Here is a 20,690-nt window from a genome sequence, read left to right on the forward strand (position 1 = left end):
TACATTATGTGTTAGTACATAGCCACAATGACAAAAATGGGGCCATTAAATAGTGAAAGCTTTAAAACAAAAGTGCTGGGGAGTTTTAGAGCTCTGTGTCCCAGGTGCATGCAGGGATTCACCTTGCTATAGGAGGCCATCTGTGGCTACACCTTTGCCCACCTTTAGATAAAGTATTGGATTTACAAACAAGAGCCTGCTTTAATTTTAAAAATGTAAGCAGGGGCTGGAGTGTTGTCTCAGTGATGGCTAAGGCTGGCTGAACAAGCTCAGGTGTGAAGACCTGGAGTTCAGATCCCCAAAACCCACATAAGCACCCAGTGGCTGTGATGGCCAGCTGGGCCTCTGAAGACAGGGACAAGGATCTCCAAAGCAAGCTGGTCCGGGACAGCAGCCGTGATATGGCAAGCTCTGAGCGGTACTGTGAGACTTTACTTCAAAGAGTAAAGTGGAAGAGCAAACACTCAGGCCCCTATACTCACAAGCACACACACCTCCCATACACACACTCAGGCCCCTATACTCACAAGCACACACACACCTCCCATACACACACTCAGGCCCCTATACTCACAAGCACACACACACCTCCCATACACACACTCAGGCCCCTATACTCACAAGCACACACACCTCCCATACACACACTCAGGCCCCTATACTCACAAGCACACACACCTCCCATACACACACTCAGGCCCCTATACTCACAAGCACACACACCTCCCATACACACACTCAGGCCCCTATACTCACAAGCACACATACCTCCCATACACACACTGGTAGGATAAGGAAAAACTAATTCTTCCAGGACGTGCAGTTTTGTATAAAATGTAAGGACCTAAATCTCTAAAAAATTAAATTGTGAATATTAAAACAATATGGGCAAGGGAAAAAAGCAAAAACATCAGCCAAAACCAAACAACAACAAAACCCACAAACAAGTACTTATTGGAAGCCAGAACTTATAATAGTTGACTCTATCTTAAGGAAACTGCCACAACATTTTCACCAGAAATTAAAGATTTCTAAAGGACAGGCACATCAAACAGCTATCTTTAAAGAAGGGCGAAAGAGGGCTTACAAAAATTCTTGGGAAAAATAAGAGTACAAAGTGGAGAATATTATGAACCCAGCTAGACACAAACATCATTGTCATCATCACATCAGCAGCAGCAGCAGGCCTTAATAAACAATTAACACTCATAAGCATTGCGGCATTTAACACAAACACATCATGTGGTTCTTAATGTATGTGTTCTGGCTTTGTGTCTATTATGTTGTTTAGTTTTCTAACTGAGTAAACTGAAGATTTAGGAGGCTAAGTAACTCAGAATATTCTAGAAGCAGAAGCAAATGCGTGTGCGCACGTGCACGCGAGCACACACACACACACACACACACACACACACACACACAGAGCTCTCTACTGCCCTCACCAGGTCATAGTGACTGATGTGCTGGTGTTCTGGTTGTGCTATTTAAGAACTTGTATCATTTATTACTGAGATAAAAATTGGTGTGTTTATGGAGGAGGGAAGTGGCCTTAACCAAGTCTGGCAATATTCTATTAAGCAAGGTTACTCTGCATAATCTATAGGTACAACTTACAGAGGAGGTCAATACACGAAGTCATGCTCAAACTTCCCCAAAAGATCCTACAGAACTGACTTTGAGGGCCTCGGCTTCATTTTGCTTCAGACAACAGTGCCTGAACACTTAAAATCCAGCCTCAAGTACTCATTATCGATGTGTGCGACTTCAGTCTTATAGTGTCCAACCTAGTATATATATTCACAAATTACTCAAAGCACTATTGATCTGGACACTGAAAACAGTAAGTATTTTTTTCCCTCTTCAACTTTTTCATTCTATTTTTTAAAGGTAATTTTTAAGCTGTTTCTTTAAAGTGATCGATGATGCCTTTGCATTTATATTCTCCACAACCTAACTAACACTGTAAACTTTTTTTTCCTGCTTGTGGCTTTTTCCCCCAGACAGGGCAATTCTGAGTTCCTCCACAACCTTTCCTTGTCTTCACAGTACCCTGCATTTCAGGGTGATACAACGGGTACCATCAACTAACCAACAAATATGCCACTTCTAGCAAAAGCCCCGCTGCTCTTCCCACCTTATTCTCCACAATCCTTTCGTGCAGCACTTACTGAGAAGCAATCTTTCCTGTCCTTAGGTTACTGCCCTACAGGCCACATCCTTGTTTGGGGAGAGTGAACTTTCTCTAAGGCCAGTAGAAGGTTCCCTCCTTCGTAAAGAATACACTGTCCTCCTGAGCCCACTGTGCTCCTGATCTCTCAAACTTCTTTGTGGTGGCAGCCTAACACAGTTATGCAAAGCAGGAGAGCAGTCATTCCCAGTAGGACTGCTCTCAAGCTGATATAAATCCTTGGTGTTTGATGAACATCAATTTGCAGCACTTGGAGACTAACTGTGGCTGCAGAGTAATCAGTCCCAGTCACTCTAGTCCTACACAGATTACCACCTGCTTTTGTGGAGACTTGTCCTTTGCCGTTAGAAAAACTAAATACAGGCAGTCACAAACTGAAATACCCTTTGCAAGCTGCAGGATTGAGAAAGACGGTGGCTTTCTTCACTTGTGCATTGGGAGGAATGAGCTGGTTGCCAAACACCTGAAAAAGAAAGACATTTTCAATTAAATTCTTTATTCAGCTGTTGATCACATACGGTTTGGTTTTTTTTTGTTTTTTGTCATCCAGCCAAAGAGCAAAAGCTCATCCATGATCTCCATAACGGAGTCACTATAAGCATCATAACCAAAGTATGCAGTTACTCAATGACGATTTTACATTAGGACAAAAACCTGGCTTTCCTCACCAGTGGTAGTAGTTAGTACCTTTTATTATAAGCATACATCCTGCACAGCCACAGGCTATGAGAAGGGACATTCGGTTTTCATGCTACAATCCTTTTGCCTTCAGTCTATACTAAATTTATTCCTCAGGAGTCTTTGTTACCAGTTAATTTTCACCATCTGTATACATAGAAGAAACCCAGTACTCAAACTGTTTTCTATTCTATGGCTCTAAGGCTGAACAGATCAAGAAGCAAAGGATTAAATGTGAGGATTCAAAACACCAACAGAAGGGGAGCTACTACTGAGACATCTAAACTGGGGAAGAGAGCTGATGAAAAGAATCATGATAACAAAACACTAAAAAGGCCAAAAACCTCAGGTCTTGGTGTTGAAAAACAAGTCTGGGTTATGGCAGCAGAATTCTAGAAGACAAGTATCAAGCAAAGATTAGAGGGAAGAGCTACAGCAAGATGTTGTATTGAACAACTCAGTCTAAATCTGCCTCCCCTCTACTGTCCACTAGAGATCCTTTCTACACCTTCTAAATAAACAAGCTCTGTGCTGGGGAGATGGCTACGTGGGTAACTAAATAGTAAAGTGCTACACAAGCCTAAGACACTGAGTTCAGATCCCCAGTGTCAGTGTATGTTTATAACCCCAGTGCTGGGAGGAGAAACCAGGTGGATCTGGGGGGCTCCCTGGCCAGACGGTCTAGTGGAAACGGCAAGCTCCAATTCAGTAAAGCTTGGGAGAGCTAGGGAGAATAACATGCCAATGCTAACTCCATACACACCTGCATAGACAAGTGCACACACACACACACACACACACTACCTGCCCATTATCTCTTCTGTTCTCTTTTTACTCTTGTATCTTGTTCTCTTTTTACTCTTGTATCTTGACATTTTCTGGCTAAGTCTCCAAATATATCAACCATATCATATCATCAATTTGGTTTGTTCCGATCCATTTCATTCTAGGATTCCATCAGGAATGAAGTAACTAACTCAGCTGTGGAGGTCTGAATGAAAATGGCCTCCATAGACTCATAGGGAGTGGCATTATTGGAGGTCTGCCTTTGTTGGAGTAGGAATGGCCTTGTAGGAGGAAGTGTGTCGCTGAGGGGTGGGCTCTGAGGTTTCAGATGCTCAAGGAAGGCCCAGTGTGGCACTCTTCCTGCTGTTTGCTGATTTGGGTAGAGATCACTTAGCTACCCGTCTATCACCACATCTACTTGCATACTGCCATGCTTCCTGCCATTATGACAATGGAGTAAACCTCTGAACTTTAAGCTGGCCTGATTAAATGCCTTTCTAAGAGATGTGGTCATGTCTCTTCACAGCAATAGAAACTCTAACTAAGATCGAGGCTGGTTCCTGGAATAGGGTATTGCTATGATAGGCCTGACAGTTTTTGCCTGGAAGAATATGGAATACTTTGGGACTTTTGAACTGGAAATGCCATTGGACATTTTAAACAGGGCTTAATGAGCCATACTAGTAGGATCATGGAAGATAGTGGTACTGAGGGTGATTTGAACTATGAGAGCCCAGCTTAAGAAGTTTCAGAGAAAAATATTATACGTGGCCTAGAGATTGTTCTTGTAGTATTTTGGTAAAGAATGTGGCTGTTTTCTGCCTTTGTCCAAAAAAATCTCCCTGAGGCTAAATTAAGGAATTATTGATTAAATGTTTTGGCAAAGAACTTTTCCAAACAACCTAGCATTGACTGTCTTCTGTGGTTAATAGTAGCAAGTCTTATGCAGATCTACAACAAAAGACTTAAGAGCAAGGAAAAATACAAAAAGTACAGTTGAGGAAGAAAAGGAGCCCCAGGGAATGTAAACAGATTAAAGAAAAGCCAGATGCTAAATGGAGTAAAGGGAGTGGTGACCTCAGAACAAGACCCCCACCCAGCTAAGGAATTAAATGAAAAAGGAATTAAATGCATAAGGCCAGGTCCACAAACCTGTAATCCTAGCACTTGAGAGGAAGAGGCAAGTGGATTTCAGAGTTCAAGGACAGCCTGGGTCTACAAAGGAAGTTCCAGGATAGCCAAACTTAGGCAGTGAAGGAAACTATCAAAACCAGAAAGCTGAAAAATAAAATGAAAATAAATAAATGAATAAATAAGTAAATAAACAAGAAAGCTGGAGAAAATGTATTTGAATAAGGGGTTCACGCAAGCAGCAGAACTTTGCAGCTTTAGCCACATGGTACCTAAGTTTATAGAGTCAAGGACACAAGAAAAGAGGTATAGAGTCTCCCTCCACAACTAAGGAAGGCCTCTGAGGCCAGGCATATGCAGATGCCCTTTCTTGGAGACCTAGAAAGACCACTGCATGAAGCTGTAAAGGTGAGGCCTGGACTGCCTTGAAGACCCCAAGATGTTGAAGATGACAGAGCCTTGGGATACCTGCCAAGGAAAGCTGCTATCAGGGAATGGAACCAGTCCAAGAGAAAGAATTATGTTTCAGTCAAAAACAGCGAAAGGAGTTTGAGAGCTGATTTGACAGCAGACATGGAGATGCAAAGCTTGGAGTATGCCCAGCTGGCTTTCGGTCTTGCTTTGGTCCAGTACTCCATTATCCTTCTCTTTCCTCCATTTTGGAATAGTAATGTATGCCCTGTGTCATTGTATGTTACAAGTATGTGATTGGCTTTTTTCTTTGTTTTTTTCATTTTGATTTTACAGGAGGTTATAGTTAAGGGACTGCCTTGATTATCATAGACTTTCAACTGTAGACTTTTAAACATGGTTGAAACTGTGATAGATTATGAGTGAGGACTTTTGAAGTTAGACTAACTGCATTTTGCATGACGATGTGCCTACAGGCCCACGGGGAGCAGGGAGCACAATGTGGTAGTCTAAGTGAAAATGGCCCCCACAGTCATAGGGAATAGCATTACTGGAGGGCTGGCTTTGTTGGAGAAAGTGTGTAACTAGGAAGTGGGCTTTGAGGTTTCAGATGCTCAAGCCAGGTCCAGTGTGGCTTTCTCTCTCAGCTACCTTGTCTGCCTGCATGCTGCCAAGCTTCCAGCTGTTATGACAGTGGTCGAAACCGCTGAACCTATAAGCCGGCCCCAAGGAAATGTTTTCCTTTATAAGAGTTATGGTCATGGTGGTATCTCTTCCCAGGACCCCAGTACTCTGTAGCCAGACTCCAGATCTACAGCACTAGACTGCCCCTCCTTATCCTCATTTCCTAGTCCCAAGAATTCCTAGCCAGACTTGTAAAGTCAGGTGCCAGGTCCATAATGGATTAAGAAGTTTGTAAAAGCTAGAGTTGAGTTTACGTGATTTTTTAAAATCACTCAATAGATTTAAAAAGACCATAGGAAAAGTAGAGAAAGCTGAGAGGATCAATGCACCTTTAGTCACATGGAAGATGCTAAACATGTGCAGAGGACTGGAGGATTAGAACAGTAAGGGGTCAGTATGTGGAAAAAGTTCCTAACAAGACCTTGTTCCTGGGAAAGTAAGTGGGGCTGAAATTCAGAAAGAACATAAGCAGAGGGTTCACCTTAAGTAAGAGGAGAGTGTATCAGCAGAACTACCTGGAACTCAATATTAAGGTTTATTTGATCATTACCTTGATTTGATCATTAAGCATTATATATATGTTCTAGAGTATCATACTGAGACTCAAAAATAATCCAACAGCTTATTTTTTGAGGGACTCATAGCCTATCTCAGGCTGGCCTGAAACTCATTATGTAACCCAGGAGGTAAACACATGGCAATCCTCCTGCCTCAGCTTCCTGAAAGCTGGAATTATAGGTGTGAACCATCTTGCTGATCTTAAAAATTTAAAGCTTAAATTAATTTTTAAAATAACTTAAAGCTATACTAGATGGTACATCTGTGCAGAAATAAAATCAAATTCTTAAAACATATTTGGAACCAAAGAAGGATTTATTAATAGTATCTATTGTCATTATCATCTATGAAAATAATTCAGAAACAAACATGAGGTTTGACACCCACTTCTACTAAATGTGTTCGTTCTCTTTGCCATTTTAACTTTCATACATCTCTTCAGGCATTTCTGACATCATAAGCTTAAATGACATATAACAAAAAGGTACTGAATCACAGAAATCCATCTGCAGGGTATAACTACAAATAGGGAAGAGAGGAAAGCCAGGGTGTTAAATCTGAAAGGATTTACAACTCAACTATCACCACCACAGCCAGATAAATTAATGCTTAAGCAGCATCTCATGGAACTGGATGGCAGTGCGGTGCTAGGAATCAGCTATGTTAGTGACATGGGCTTTAAAAGCAGAAGAAAACAATTTTAACAAGACTTGACTTTCAGAGGTAAAATCTGCTCTGAACCAAGATCCCTGGGGGCTGTTCCAGATTCAGGGTTTAGCCAGATATTCAAGGATAACTGCTAACACACGCCAATTCCTAGCTCTTCAGCCGTCCAGTTATGTGTTCTTGGGAGGGATCCAGGAGTAAACAAGCCTAACAGGGTGGGCGTCAGCACTGTTCTTCACCAGATGGCTAACTTCCACCCATTCCACTCAGAGTTGGCTGACGGCCTGATCCATCTGGAGGTGGAGGGAAAATAGTCACACTGCACTGATGCAAGACCCCAAGTAAGTCAGTCCCTGGAGTGGCTGTGTCTTCTGCACAGCGGAGATAAGGGCGATTTAATTTTATCACAGGAAATGGCATTACCTGAGCTTCTTGACAGGCTGCTCTTCTTAGCAGGTTATCACTATCAAAGCAAACAAAAGAGACCCAGCATTAGCATTCCTAGAGATTAAGACCCAAATAGAATGGATGGGCTTTAAAAAAAAAAGTACCTTAAGTGAAGATTTCTTAAAGACCTGATCTCAAACCAGGAGCACATTTGGGAAATACATTCTCTGAGTGAAAGCTTGTATTACCTATTTCTACATTCTGGTGTGTAGAAAAATGACCCAGACCTCTGACACATCTAGAGCCTACTGTCCAGAACCTGAAGAGCTGCAACAGGAAAGTGCAGGTTAACTTAGAGCTTCAGGACCAGGAGAGCATCCGAAATTATCTGATAGGTCTTCTAGGCAGAGAAGCTTTTATGGCTGTGATCAGAACACATATAACTCTGGGAGGGTGGTCACCTCCTGGCTTTAAAGACAGAAGGAACTATGGGCCCAGGAATGTTGACAGCCTTGCCAAATGGAAAAGCCAGGAAGTAGCCTTTCCCCTTATAGCATTTGAAGGAATGGCAGGCCTTGTAAACCCTTGGACTTTGGCCTACAAAATAGTATAATAAATATTGACGGTGTGTCAAACTCAGTTATTAGTCAACAACAAGAAACTAATATACGTCTTGGGTCTTTCTACCCTGTGGCTATTACTTGGGTCATTTGACAAAGCTGAATTTGCTATCCCGCTGCTTCCGTTACTGTTTTAGGAGACCCCTCTTTTTTATAGCACTATCAGATACTCTATTATATCACAAGTGGACATAGGAGGGAAAAGTTTGGCTTCCAAATATGAAAACATTCTTTCAGAATGCAAACATGTATTTAACACAAAAGCTTTCTAAAGTGTGTCATGAGCGCACACTAAATGGGCTCTGAGTACTTGCAGAGGCCAAGGCCAGTCTTCAACACCCGAGTCTGCACTTACACACTTGGTATTGCTAGAAAATAACCAAAGAAAAGATTTTAAAGGAAAAAAAGATTACTTTACATATATTCCTTGATCACCATCATAACATTGGAGACCTGAAATTTGGCAATGGACAGTAATTTCAAGACTGATAATTAGGAAGGAATGAGAATAAACCAACAGATTTTGCCACAGTTGCTACCTGTTAACCTGTCTTCCACAGGCAAGCAACACAATACCCCAAAATAGTGAGTGACCTGAAAGCTAGAAACAGTGTTCCCTGAAAAGTATAATGGCTCCAGTACCTTAAAAGCACACATTAATAGAGTTGAAAGGCACTGATCTGTTATGAGGGCTGGTCTACATCATGTAGCTCTGACAGTCAGGGTCAGGCCCCACCTGCTGTGTAACTTTGCACACAAGTGGCAGGGGAGTTGTGTAACCTCTCCCCTCCCCGACCCTTCATCATTATTAATACTGCCTCATCTTTCAGAATATTCTTCAAAATCAAAAGAATATTAATCTAATGTGCAAAATGGAATATGCTGCCTATAGGAAAGCCAGAATATGCACTGATTTAGCCCATACAAAGAAAATCTCAATATGATCACAGTTAACTCTAATATCTAAATCACATAAACTGTCTTAATCTTATTCTCTGAATCAGGATATTTGTAAAAACACAAATGCATTCTCAAAAAAAAAAAAAAAAAAAAGTCCTTGAACTCAGATGGACAGTCCTCCAGTGTTCTACAGAAAGTGGATCTAAGACACCGCTCCTCCACTACAGATACCCAAATCACTACTCAGAACATTTGATACAAGATAAAAGCTACTTAAATAAACACTTGCACTGTATTGTTCAAACACAGACAAGAAAAAATATATATACATCTTCAGTATAGATTGAATACTTATGAATACTTTTTAATCTGCAGTAGGTTCAGTCCACAGAGGCTAAGCCTACAGATAGTTATAGTCAACTATATTTTGATGATCTATATATCACGCTCTAATAACTACTTTAAGAAATTCTAAAAATGTTTCAGAAATATGGTTTTGCTAGAGCTTCAGAGAATATGACCATGTGACAAAAATACAGAAAAAACAAAGGAACTATCAGGAGGCAGATATTGCGGCATGAACAGCAAAAGCTGTAGAGAGGTCTGTGGATTCCACAGGCCATGCCTTCTAATCTCCCTCCCCTGACTTGAGGCTGAATCCCATCCCCCAATTCTAGCAGGCACCCCCTGAAAAACCACATGTAGAAAAATGCAAATAGAAAATAGACCATACCTATCTCCCTGCACAAAACTCTAGTCTATGTGGGTCAAAAACCTCAACATAAGATCAGACACACTGAACCTGACAGAAGAGAAAGTGAGGAATAGTCTTGAACACATTGGCACAGGAGACAACTTCCTGAACAGGACTCCGATAGCTCAGGCATTAATATCAACAGTTAATAAATGGGACCTAATGAAACTGAAAAGTGTCTGTAAGGCAAAGGACACTGTCAATCGGACCAAGAGGCAGCCTATAGAAGAGAGAAAACATTTTTCATCAACCCTATATCCAATAAAGTGCTAATATTCAAAATACATAAAGACCTTAATAAATTAGGTATCAAAAAAACCCAAATAATCCGATTTAAAAATGTGCTACACATCTAAACAGAATTCTCAAGAGAGGAATCAGAAATGACTGAAAAACACTTAAAGGAATGTTAAACATCCTATTTATCAAAAAAATGGAAATCAAAACTACTTTGAAATTCCATCTTACACCTGACAAAATTGCTATGATCAGTAACAGCTCACACAGGCAAGAATGTAAAACAACAGGAACACTCCTCCATTGCTGGTGGGAGTGCAAACTCAGACAGCTACTACTGAAATCAATATGGGGGTTCCTCAGAAAGTTGGCAATCAATCTACATCAAGACCCAGCTATACACTCTTGATATACTGAAAGGACACTCCATCCTAACACAAGGATATCTGTTCAATCGTGTTCCCTGTGGCTTTATTCACAGTAGCCAGAAACTAGAAAGAACCTAGATGTCCCTCAACAGAAGAACGGATAAAGAACTTGTAGTACATTTACATAATGAAGCATGACTCAGCTGTTTAAAAAATGACATCATGAATTTGAAGGCAAATGAATAGAACTAGAGAAACTCATCTTGAGTGGTAACCCAGACCTAGTAAGATAAATATGATATATATTCACTTATCATTGAGTGAACGATAGATTCGGAGAGGTTAGGTAAAGAGGAGAGATCGAGGGGGATACGGGAATCTCCCTGAGAGGAGTAATTAGAACCGACTTTCTGGGTAAACTGGGAGTTTATAGGGATTCAACAGGGAATCAGGTGAGGGGAGAAATGGGATGGAGGGAGAGAGTTTGGGGAAAGATGACTAGACCTGAGGAGCACTTGAAGGGTGGTATGGAAACCTAGTACAGTGGAAACTTTCTAGACTCTATGAAGGGGATCCTAATGGAGACTCCTGGTAATGGGGAATATGGAATCTCAATTGGCTATCTCCTGTAGCCAGGTGAGACTTCCAGTGGTGGGATTAGAGAACATTCAATTGAGCTGTTGGCCAAGAGGCTCCCACAGAAATCTCCAACCCAGGCGGTTGTTAAGACAAAAGGCTGCTCTCTGCAAATTATCATGGGATGGGGTATTGTCACTGTCACCCACACACCTCACTGAACATAGAGAAGTCGATCTGGTGCCTACATGGAGCCCTTACAGTCTAGTCTCTTTAGTAGAGAAGGGTACTCTGTAGGCTATAGAAAAAGAAACATGAACACCAACCCAGCCACAAAACCTGTGACCCATCTTTGAATAATATGCTAGGACAATGGTGGCACAGACCTTGTAGGAATAACCAACCAATGTATGGTTTGACCTATGACCCACTCCACAAGAAGGAACCTGCACCCCAACACGGCTTGGATAACCAAGAACCAGAAACTAGACAGAGACCTAAGGTAAACACAAACCTGACTAATCTTAAAAAACAAACAAACAAAACAAACAAACAAACCAATAAAATTATTCCTAGTAATATTCTGTTATACTCCTAGATCAGAACCTTATCCAATCATCACCAGAGAGGCTTCCTCCAGCAGCAGATGGGAACAGATGCAGAGAGTCCAAATCGGAGGTCTCCCTCCAAACCCTCCCCTCAGAGCTCAGGGAATTCTGAAGAGGAGACAGAAAGAGTGGATGGAGGACCCCAGGAAAACATGGTCATCTGAATCAACTAAGTGCTTCTGAGCTCACAGAGACTGAAGCAGCAAGCACGGGCCCGTCCACTGCATAGATATTTTAGCTATTAGCTTAGTATTTTTATGGGACTCCTGACTGTGACAACAAGTTGGTCTTTAATTCTTTTGCCTACTCATAGGACTCTCTTCTTCCTGTTGGGTTACCGTGCCCAACTTCAATATGATAGTTTTTGTTTTACCTTATTATATTTTGTTTTGTTATGTTTGGTTGTTATCTTAGAAGCCTGTTCTTTTCTAATGATAGAAACAGAGTAGATCCAGAGAGGAGAGGAGGTGGGGAGGAAATAGAAAGGGAAGAGGGAGGGAAAACTATAATCAGGATATATTGTATGAGAAAGTTATCTATTTTCAATAAAAGAAAAAGATGAAGTATAGAAGGAAGGAAGGAAGGAAGGGAGACAAAGTGAAAGCTCTGGTGGATAACCAATGGAAGGGTTCGACTTTCCTTATTTCCCATCATTCCCTTTGATACAACTTTTATACTTCATGTTTTGCTTCTCCTAAAAGGTAGTAGAGTTCAGACTTCCAAGTATTTGGTCATTTTGTCTTTCCCCAAATGTTATGTTTTAATCTGAAATATCTCTAGTAAGTCTGTGTTTCAGACACTCCGTCCCCAGCTTGTGGTACTGTTTTGAAGGCTATAGCACATTAGGAGGTAGTGCCTAGCTGACTGAAGGGCCACTATGGGGTCAGCCTTTGAAGGTAATTCTGTCCTTGGTTCCAGTCTGAACGCTCTTGCCTTCTAATCCATCCACATGTTCCTTCCTCCATGCCTTCCCGTGCAGGAGACACTGTAACCCATATGAAACAGTGAGTTCAAATAAGATTTTTGTCCATTGTTGTAAATTGTTTCTGTTTACTATTTCAATCATAGTTATGAAAATCAACTAATACAAATTTGGAGAAAAATTTAAAAAACAAAAAACAAATACAAAACCACCCCTGCTTTCAACCAACCACACATGAAACTACTCATGTTGTCTTCCTTTAAATAACTTATTTAAATAAAGGATAATTTGCCAGTACTTTCTCCTATACAACCCACAGCCCAGACTCTTGCAGACAGTGGGAACTCAATGAATACTTGTTAATAAATAAGTGGCAAATGTTTGAACAGGAAAATTGACTCACTGTGTTCAGAAGGCACACTTCGTCCTTGAAGGAAAACTGAAGGTTATTCTTGTCTGAGTACCTGGCAATCCTGAACCAGCAGATCATCTGAGACAATTCTCCCGTGTAGCCAAGGACAAGGAAGAAAAACCCCACATGGTCATGGGAATCCTGCCAGGTCAGAAGGCCCTCAGGCTGTGTGTGAGCATACACATGAAGAACAGGATGCAACTGGTACTCTTAAAAGACCAAAGCAATGAGGTTCTTTCTGTAAACCACTAAGCCCGAGAACTGTTCCAGTGTCAGAAAATTCTAGATACCTAATGGATCAAGAGTCTGAATGTGAGTCAGACCTAGCTACCAAACATAGAAAATTGACTGTACATCAACTGGCAGCCCATGTTCTTTCTATACAGCACGGTCCCTACTGGGCACTAATGATAAATACAATTTACAAGAGGTTCTCCAAAATGGAGTCATATCAGAAAGGGTCCCTCGACACCTACTCAGAACCAGAATGGAAGCTCTTTGACACAAAGAAATTAGAAGCTTCTGGATTAGAAAATAAGGAAGAAAAAAAAAAAAACCTGCTGATGTTACTGCCTGAGGCTTGAAAAGAATGTGAACTTGCCTGCTACTACAGGTAATAGGATGCTCTCAATTTATTCCAAGCCATAAATGTTTTATTTATTACTTTAGGACTGCAAAATAAGATAAGTTGTTACTTCAATAACAGCTTTACATGAAGAGAAAAATTACATTGATCCATCGTATTTCTCAAAAAGGATTATTTCCCACTACAGTTAGAAGCAAATTGTTCAGCAATTTCTACCACCAGTTTTCCCTTGGTGCATGCAAACACTGTCTTTGCTTTGCACAAAACAGATTTCAAGTTTAGATGTTTACAGCAACCACAGTAACTCACTCAGGTTTCCTAAAATAATTAGTCATCACATTGCCAGGGGCTGCACTCACTTCTTGTTGATGGAGAAGGAGGGATAGAGAAAAAAATCACAGCAATACAAACAGTGCATCTCAGCCAGTGGCTAGAGGGAAAGTGTTTCCCAATTACATGGTTCAACCCCTTCCTCATGACCTAGACTCCCTCCCAAGGAGATGAAGGCTACTGCACGGGCCCTGTTACACGTGAGAAGACAGTGACCACATCACTTGTGCCTATGAGATGAAGCTTTGATCCAGCAGAGGCAAGTGCAGCCTACTTGGAAGAATGTTCAATCTTTCCTTCCTAAAAAATGTTCAGTTCTTTTGGGGAAAAAAGTCAGTGTGACAGGTTAGAACCCCAAGGGGACAATTCAAATGCTTGAAAGGATACGAGGTCCTCCACTCTAGTATCTCTGTTTTTATGGATAGCATCTTTCCATGTTCCTGGGACTCCCTATGATGGACACCAAGGAAACTTATATCTTCTCAATTTTCTCAAGCACAAAATGATACAGAAATCTCTATAGTCCTGATGTTGTACAAAGGAGGACAATATTGTTGATATATACTATGCCAAATGTCTTCACTTCAATGCCATAAAACTAAGAGAAAACTAGGAGCCATATAGGTGATGGCTGGCATCAAAGCCACTATAGTTGTGTTGCTGAGTGAAAATGGGTAAAGAACAAGAAAGTTAACTAACGACCTGCAAATGTGTAGGCAGCCTCCTGGACTAGGGGAAAGTGCACAAAGGTGGTCAGCAGCTTTTTAGTTGGTGGCTTAATTTAACAGTGGAAGAGACATTTTAAAATAATATAAAGGAAAGCAAAAGCAGTTCTCTCAAGAATTATTATTTGCTAAAACAGAAGGAAGAGAGGAGAGACAAAGTGGTATAATTACCAACAACAACAATAATAATAATCATATAGAGCTCAATGAATTTAATACAAGAGCTACATAGGGAATGAGAAAGAAGCCTGCAGGAGGGTATTCAACAATGAACTAAAAACACTTCCAACAAGCCTTTGCCAAAATGTGGGAACCCACTTACTGAATGAGATTTGTGATTCAAAGAGGGGTTTGCTCACTGCCAAAACATGGACTCCTGAATATTGATAGTAATATTTAGGTCTGCAATCCCTGATTTTACTCTTTGTTTCTTTGCCAAAGCAGGAAAGGCAAACAGCAGCCAGAGCAAATACTTTTGTCAATGGTGTCCAAACTCAAGTCCCATTTCCTAGACATCTGAAATGCTAAGGTTGAAAATGTTCTTAAAAACGATGTAGCCCATCCTTTACAATGCTTCCATACACCCAACCCCATCAGTCAAATGGCGTAACAGCACCCTTCTAGTAACAAGGGGCACTGTGGAGGTGATTCTCATCTTGTAATGACATAAAGAGAACATATAGAAGTCCAACCTCAGTCTCCATCCCCAAAAGACTGCAGAATGTTCACTTAGGCAGTTTTCTCAACCCCTCTGAGCTCCTAGAAAATGACTAATTGACCTAGTTTGAGGTAACCTCTGGTCTGTGGCCATGCACACTCTTAGAAAGTGACTGCTGGGGCTGGAAAGATGGTTCTGCAGTTAAAGAGCACTGACTGCTCTTCCAGAGGTCCTGAGTTCAATTCCCAGCAACTACATGGTGGCTCACAACCATCTGTAATGGGGTCTGATGCCCTCTTCTCATGTGTCTGAGGACAGTGACGGTATACTCACATACATAAAATAAAATTAAAGAAAGAAAGTGACTGGAGGCTTAGCACTAGAACTCAAAACACCCTGCTTCTCGGCCTGCTGTAGCTTCTGCTGATACCCCTGCCACTTTCTAAATATTTTCAGCAGTACAGAGCCCTGTCCACTGCTCATCCGTCACCCACTTCACACTTTCTCCCTGCACTGGTACTGAAGTGCTATTACAGTCTTTCTTCTGCAGGTGGGCTTAGGGAAAAGCCTATAAATCTTTCCCAACCTCTGCATTAATTAATTCAGTAATATTTATCAGGCAACAAATGACCTCTTCCCAAGACAGAGGCCTCAACTCTACCACTCCTAAGGCTCTCCCAAGCAGCTTGATCGGTGCCCATTCTTTCACACTCTGAAATAAGGAATGCCCAAACCACCTTTCCCCAACATTCTCAGATTCTCAGTTACTTTTCTACACATGTATAGAATAAGCTATTACTCGGAAATGCTTCAAGGAACTCTTGGTTTCTCAAGTTTCCTCATGTCTGTTCCCGTCCAGCTCAGAATAGGAAATGATTTAACTAAAGATGGTATCCTTGAGGGGTCTCTCTCATGACTAGCCTGTCCTGTGAGCCTGCTCTATAGAACTTTTCATTAGCCAGACGATGCTTCTGCACTCTGTCCCCCACTACACACACACACACACACACAACGTCCATACATTGACTGAGAGAAATGAAAAGGTCTATCGCAAGCCTTTTCTTTCCTTAGAATAAAAAATTATTTTTTCCTTTTTTTTCTAGACCCAAGTCCACACAAGAAACCAATGTTTCTTCCTAGCACACCATTCTGATAGTCCTGGAAGCACAAAGACCGAATTCTTTATACTCCTGTATAGGGGTCCATCTCTGACTGGTGGCTACATTTCTGCTTCCATCTATGTGTTGTTATACCACCATTAGGGGATGCTTCACCTACCATTGGAGAGCATCCATTGTCCTCTAGCTTGTGTGTGTGTGTGTGTGTGTAATATTTCTACTCCTAATTCATTTTGAATATTTACTTGTGTACGTATGTTTGTGTGGTGCATTTGCCACAGCATATATGTGGAGGTCAGAGGACAACTTTTGGGAGTCAGTTCTCTCATGTCGACATTTTTCTATCCATTCATTTTTATCCATTTAAACACCTTATTCGAGATTTCTTTTTCCATACAAATGTCATTCTGCCACTCTATTAGGCAACAAAATACTAGTTCTCTAGGTCCCAATGACCATCCTTATATATTGGCAAATGTCATAAAAGCACATATATACTGAGTCTCAGGTATAAGCAAGGTAACCAAATCTAGAGAAGAAATGACAAAGTGCTACTCAGAGATTATGTATTATGAAGGTATTCAAGAACATATAGGTTGAGAGAAAATCTCCCTTCTCTTGCAACCTAACAATTCTCTCTAAAAAAAAAAAAAAAAAAAAAAAAATCCCACATGAGATGGTACACACTACAGGTTCAAAGCTCCTTGACAGATCTGGACAACCTCTGACCTGAAAATACTAAGTTCATAGCTACTAATATCAGTGTTTCGAAACATGATACATTTGAAGTGTTGGTTTCTACTAAGGAAGCGGTACTTTCAGCATCAGCTACAATTATTTTCTGTCCAGGCCTTGGAACAAGTAACACCACTAACATAAAAATTTCCTCAATTATGTGAAGCCAAAAAGACAAAATATAACTTAAATATACCCCCTGTCTTCCATCTTAGCTCTCCCACTTAGATACAGGAAAGTACAGATACCGATTTTTTTTTTAAGGAAGAAATCTGTTTTCCACATAATCTAACAAAAGGAGTTGAAAAGAAATGGAATATAATTAAACTTCATTGTATTTAAAAGTTTAAAAAAAAAAAAGTTCCCTTATTCCCTATCACATCTGGGTTGACAAGCATGTTATTTAATTGCCCACAAATGAGCTTCTTTAAATAGAACCCATTAAAACCCCAATTTCAGCATCAGCCTGTACATGGGGTGGGGGATGGGGTGATACAAAATGAACTTTGAAATGACTAAAAAGCAAAACAAATGGCTTTATCAAAATTTCAACAAAATCTGAAACAAAGAGAAGCTACAAAGGGGAATAAACTTCCTAGCTTCAGCACTGGCAACGCAACTGTACAGGGGAGCAAGCCAGTGCCTGGACAATGGCCTACAGAGTCAGAGGCTCATCTGAGCGGATATCAGGGTAAAGCATGCGCTTTCAGACATCCAGAGACACTCCTGAAACCATAATCTCCACCAAAGGAAAAAATACCAGTCTAGTCAAGTGTGGCTCATGCATAATTTATACCTGGCAGCTAACACATTCCCTTTGCCTATCCTGTCAGGGTCTCAAACTCAGTGTGCCTAAAATAGAATATAATACCTCTTCCTCAAACCAATTCTCCTTGGTGACTTTCTTCTTTCTGCATCACCAATTATACCGGTCTTGAAGCCACAAAATGATTTCTCCTCTGCCTCAGCCAAATACCCAGTCAATCACCTTGCAATAACAACAGCTAGCGTCTGCAGAGAGCTAAATTTAAGCACAGTATAAGACAGCTGACCCACACCTCCTCATTCAGTCCTTGCAACTCACCTGCCAAACACATATAATTATCCCTCATGTGGGACGAGGAGCCGAGGCTCAGAGTTAAGTGGTTTAAGTGACTGACAAGGCCACGAAGCCCACAGGTAGCAAACCTGAATCCTGGAAGCCTCGTGACTGTAGTGCTGTGCCACTCCTAGTACCCAGCTCCGTATCTGCCCATTGCTCTCCTTTCCTTATGCTGCCACTATTTCAGGCCTTTAACAGCTCTGTGATCAACTTCTAAAATGTACCCTGCACAGGAGGCTAGGCTAAACCTCTAAAATGCTACCTTGTTCACAATATTCTTCTCCCCTTAAGATCTTTACTGCTGCTCAGACACAGGTATCATATATGTAAACCCCCCCTACAACCTGGCTTTTTCATAGTCCATTGAGAACATGCAATTCTAGTCACATTCTTTACCAATCTCCACTAAGTCTTCAACTCAAATGACACCTTTTTAAGATTTCCCTCATGAGGGAAAAAACAAAAGAAGATGCGTTGTTTCTGTCAATGTTCTTTGTACCAAGTTCTAGTCTGAGAAACATCTGTATGCTGGCTCACAGAGAAGGGCGCTATTACTGTCTACTACCTCCAGTTTATAGGCAGAGAACCTAATATGGACGGAGAAGTTTCCCAAGGCTCCACTACTTGTGGTGGTTAAAAGAGAATGGCCCCTAAAGGCTCATATATTTGAATGGTTGGTTCCCTTTTTGGACTGTCTAGGAAGGATTTGGAGGTGTGGCCCTATAGGAGGAGATATATGTCACTGAGGGTGTCATTGTCAGCCTCTCCCCACTACCCCCACCATCTCTTTTTCTCTCCTCTTTCAAATATATATAAGCTCTCAACTACTTCTCCAATGCTATGTGTGCCTACGCTGCCGTGGTCATGGTGTCTCTTCACAGCACAAATCAGCAACTTCTAGACATTGCTGATAAATATGAAGTTTAATTTCATATTGCCAGGCTCTATCTTAATTATGTTACTGTAGGGGGCCTCTGAGAACTGACCCTTCTTTCTTAATAGCTTGGCAGTTGCACCCAAATCCTCTGGTCACTCACACACAACAACAGTGTGATACGCTCTCATTGTCCCTATTTCCTCACCTGCATGCAGCTATGAATCTCATGCTATCATGCTACTATGAGACTAATAAGTGTATCATCAAATTATTAGGTAAAATAAACAATGTCATAAATACCAAGAGCTGAGAATCAGACCCAGGTCTCGAATCAATTGAATGGCACTGAAAAAAACCCTGTAGACAACTTCATAACCATTGTTTAGAAAGGCCAAGTGTACATCTATTCAGGTTTGGTGTTACAAGACATAGAGGAAAAGAAATCTTCAAGATTAATACAAACCAATGAGCAGAGAGCCCAGGACCATGGCTACAGTATCATTTGCTCTACAAGCTTAACAAGGGACTTAATGTGAATGAGATTTTAAAAATCTTCAGGAAAAGATAGCAGGAATTCTAGCCAACTTGAGATGATAGACAGTCTCTTGAGAAGGGAGATTTGGGTCACAGGCAAGGGTCAGTAGTAGAACTGCTACCAGAAGAAGTCTAGAGCCAGAGGCATAAACTGGCAAGTGGGGCCAAAAAGAAGCAAGATTAGAGCCATCAGTACTGAGCCAAAGGGGTTAGTTGAAAAGTGGTGTCAAGGCTCCATGACCAAAACAGTGAGACAGACCAAAGGCAGAAAAGCTAGGACAAGGTCTCCAGTGATTACAGACAATGCTGCCAGTCAGATCCTCAAGGGTTCAGGTATGTCTTGATGTTCTTAATGGTTTGGGCCTTATTGTTCTGAAGTTAACCCTGAATGGAACTTAAAGTTTATTTTATGTTTATCTTATGTGTTTATCTTATGTATATGTGTAAGTACCTATGCCACGTATATTCATAGTCCCCAGAGGCCAGAAGACAGTATCAGATCCTCCTGCAGAGACTATGTAGGTACTGGAAAACAAACTCAGGTCCTCTGCAAGAGCAGCCAGTACTCAGAACCATAGAGCCATCTCTTCAGCCCCTACCTTAGACTTTTTCAAATTGTCTCATTATATATGGTGGGAGAAATAGAATAGGGCTCACATCTTCTTCAATCATTTGGCAGGTCTTTGTCTTCCTGCCCTAGTGGCTATCCCGTGTCATTCATTGTCCAGATACCTAGTTATTACATCAAATTACTCAGAGCATTTACTGAATGCATGTCTAGAACGCACTAAGCTAGACCTCTGCAGTGATCTTAGCAATCTTTCAATGACCCGATGAAATAGAACTATGCCCGTTCCACAGTTGAAGAAGGTAAAGCTTCAAGAGCCCAAGGTCACACCACTAGGATGTCTTACTGCTATTTGACTCCAGTGACAACTTTCATACCACACTGCTTCCTTTCTTCTGCTACTTTTTAATCAGCAGGTTCTTTGCTACTAAAAGGCTAGAAAAGTAGGAAAGGCTATTGCAGGTAAACCGCTGACATGATGAACAGGCAGCCTGGAACATAATCTTCCCTGGGGATCCCAGAAGGCTCGGTAAGAGCGGCTGGAGAGGAATGAGCAATACTTAAACTCTCT

The 20,690-nt window shown here is 41.2% G+C and overlaps 1 protein-coding gene across 1 annotated transcript in view; it reads right to left on the reverse strand.

Annotated features, from left to right (window-relative positions):
- The window catches only part of Agk (acylglycerol kinase), a 77,587-nt gene that overhangs the window by 47,009 nt on the left and 9,888 nt on the right, over positions 1-20,690 (reverse strand). Inside the window, exons 3-4 of the mRNA XM_021164845.2 lie at positions 7,526-7,565; positions 2,572-2,651 (exon numbers count right to left, since the gene is read on the reverse strand). Of these exons, the coding sequence (XP_021020504.1) occupies positions 2,572-2,651; positions 7,526-7,565 (120 nt within the window). The remainder of the gene's footprint in view (positions 1-2,571; positions 2,652-7,525; positions 7,566-20,690) is intronic.

The sequence above is a fragment of the Mus caroli genome, unplaced genomic scaffold (genome assembly GCF_978045245.1).
Source record: "Mus caroli unplaced genomic scaffold, Mus_caroli_1 scaffold_7, whole genome shotgun sequence".
Taxonomy (NCBI): domain Eukaryota; kingdom Metazoa; phylum Chordata; class Mammalia; order Rodentia; family Muridae; genus Mus; species Mus caroli.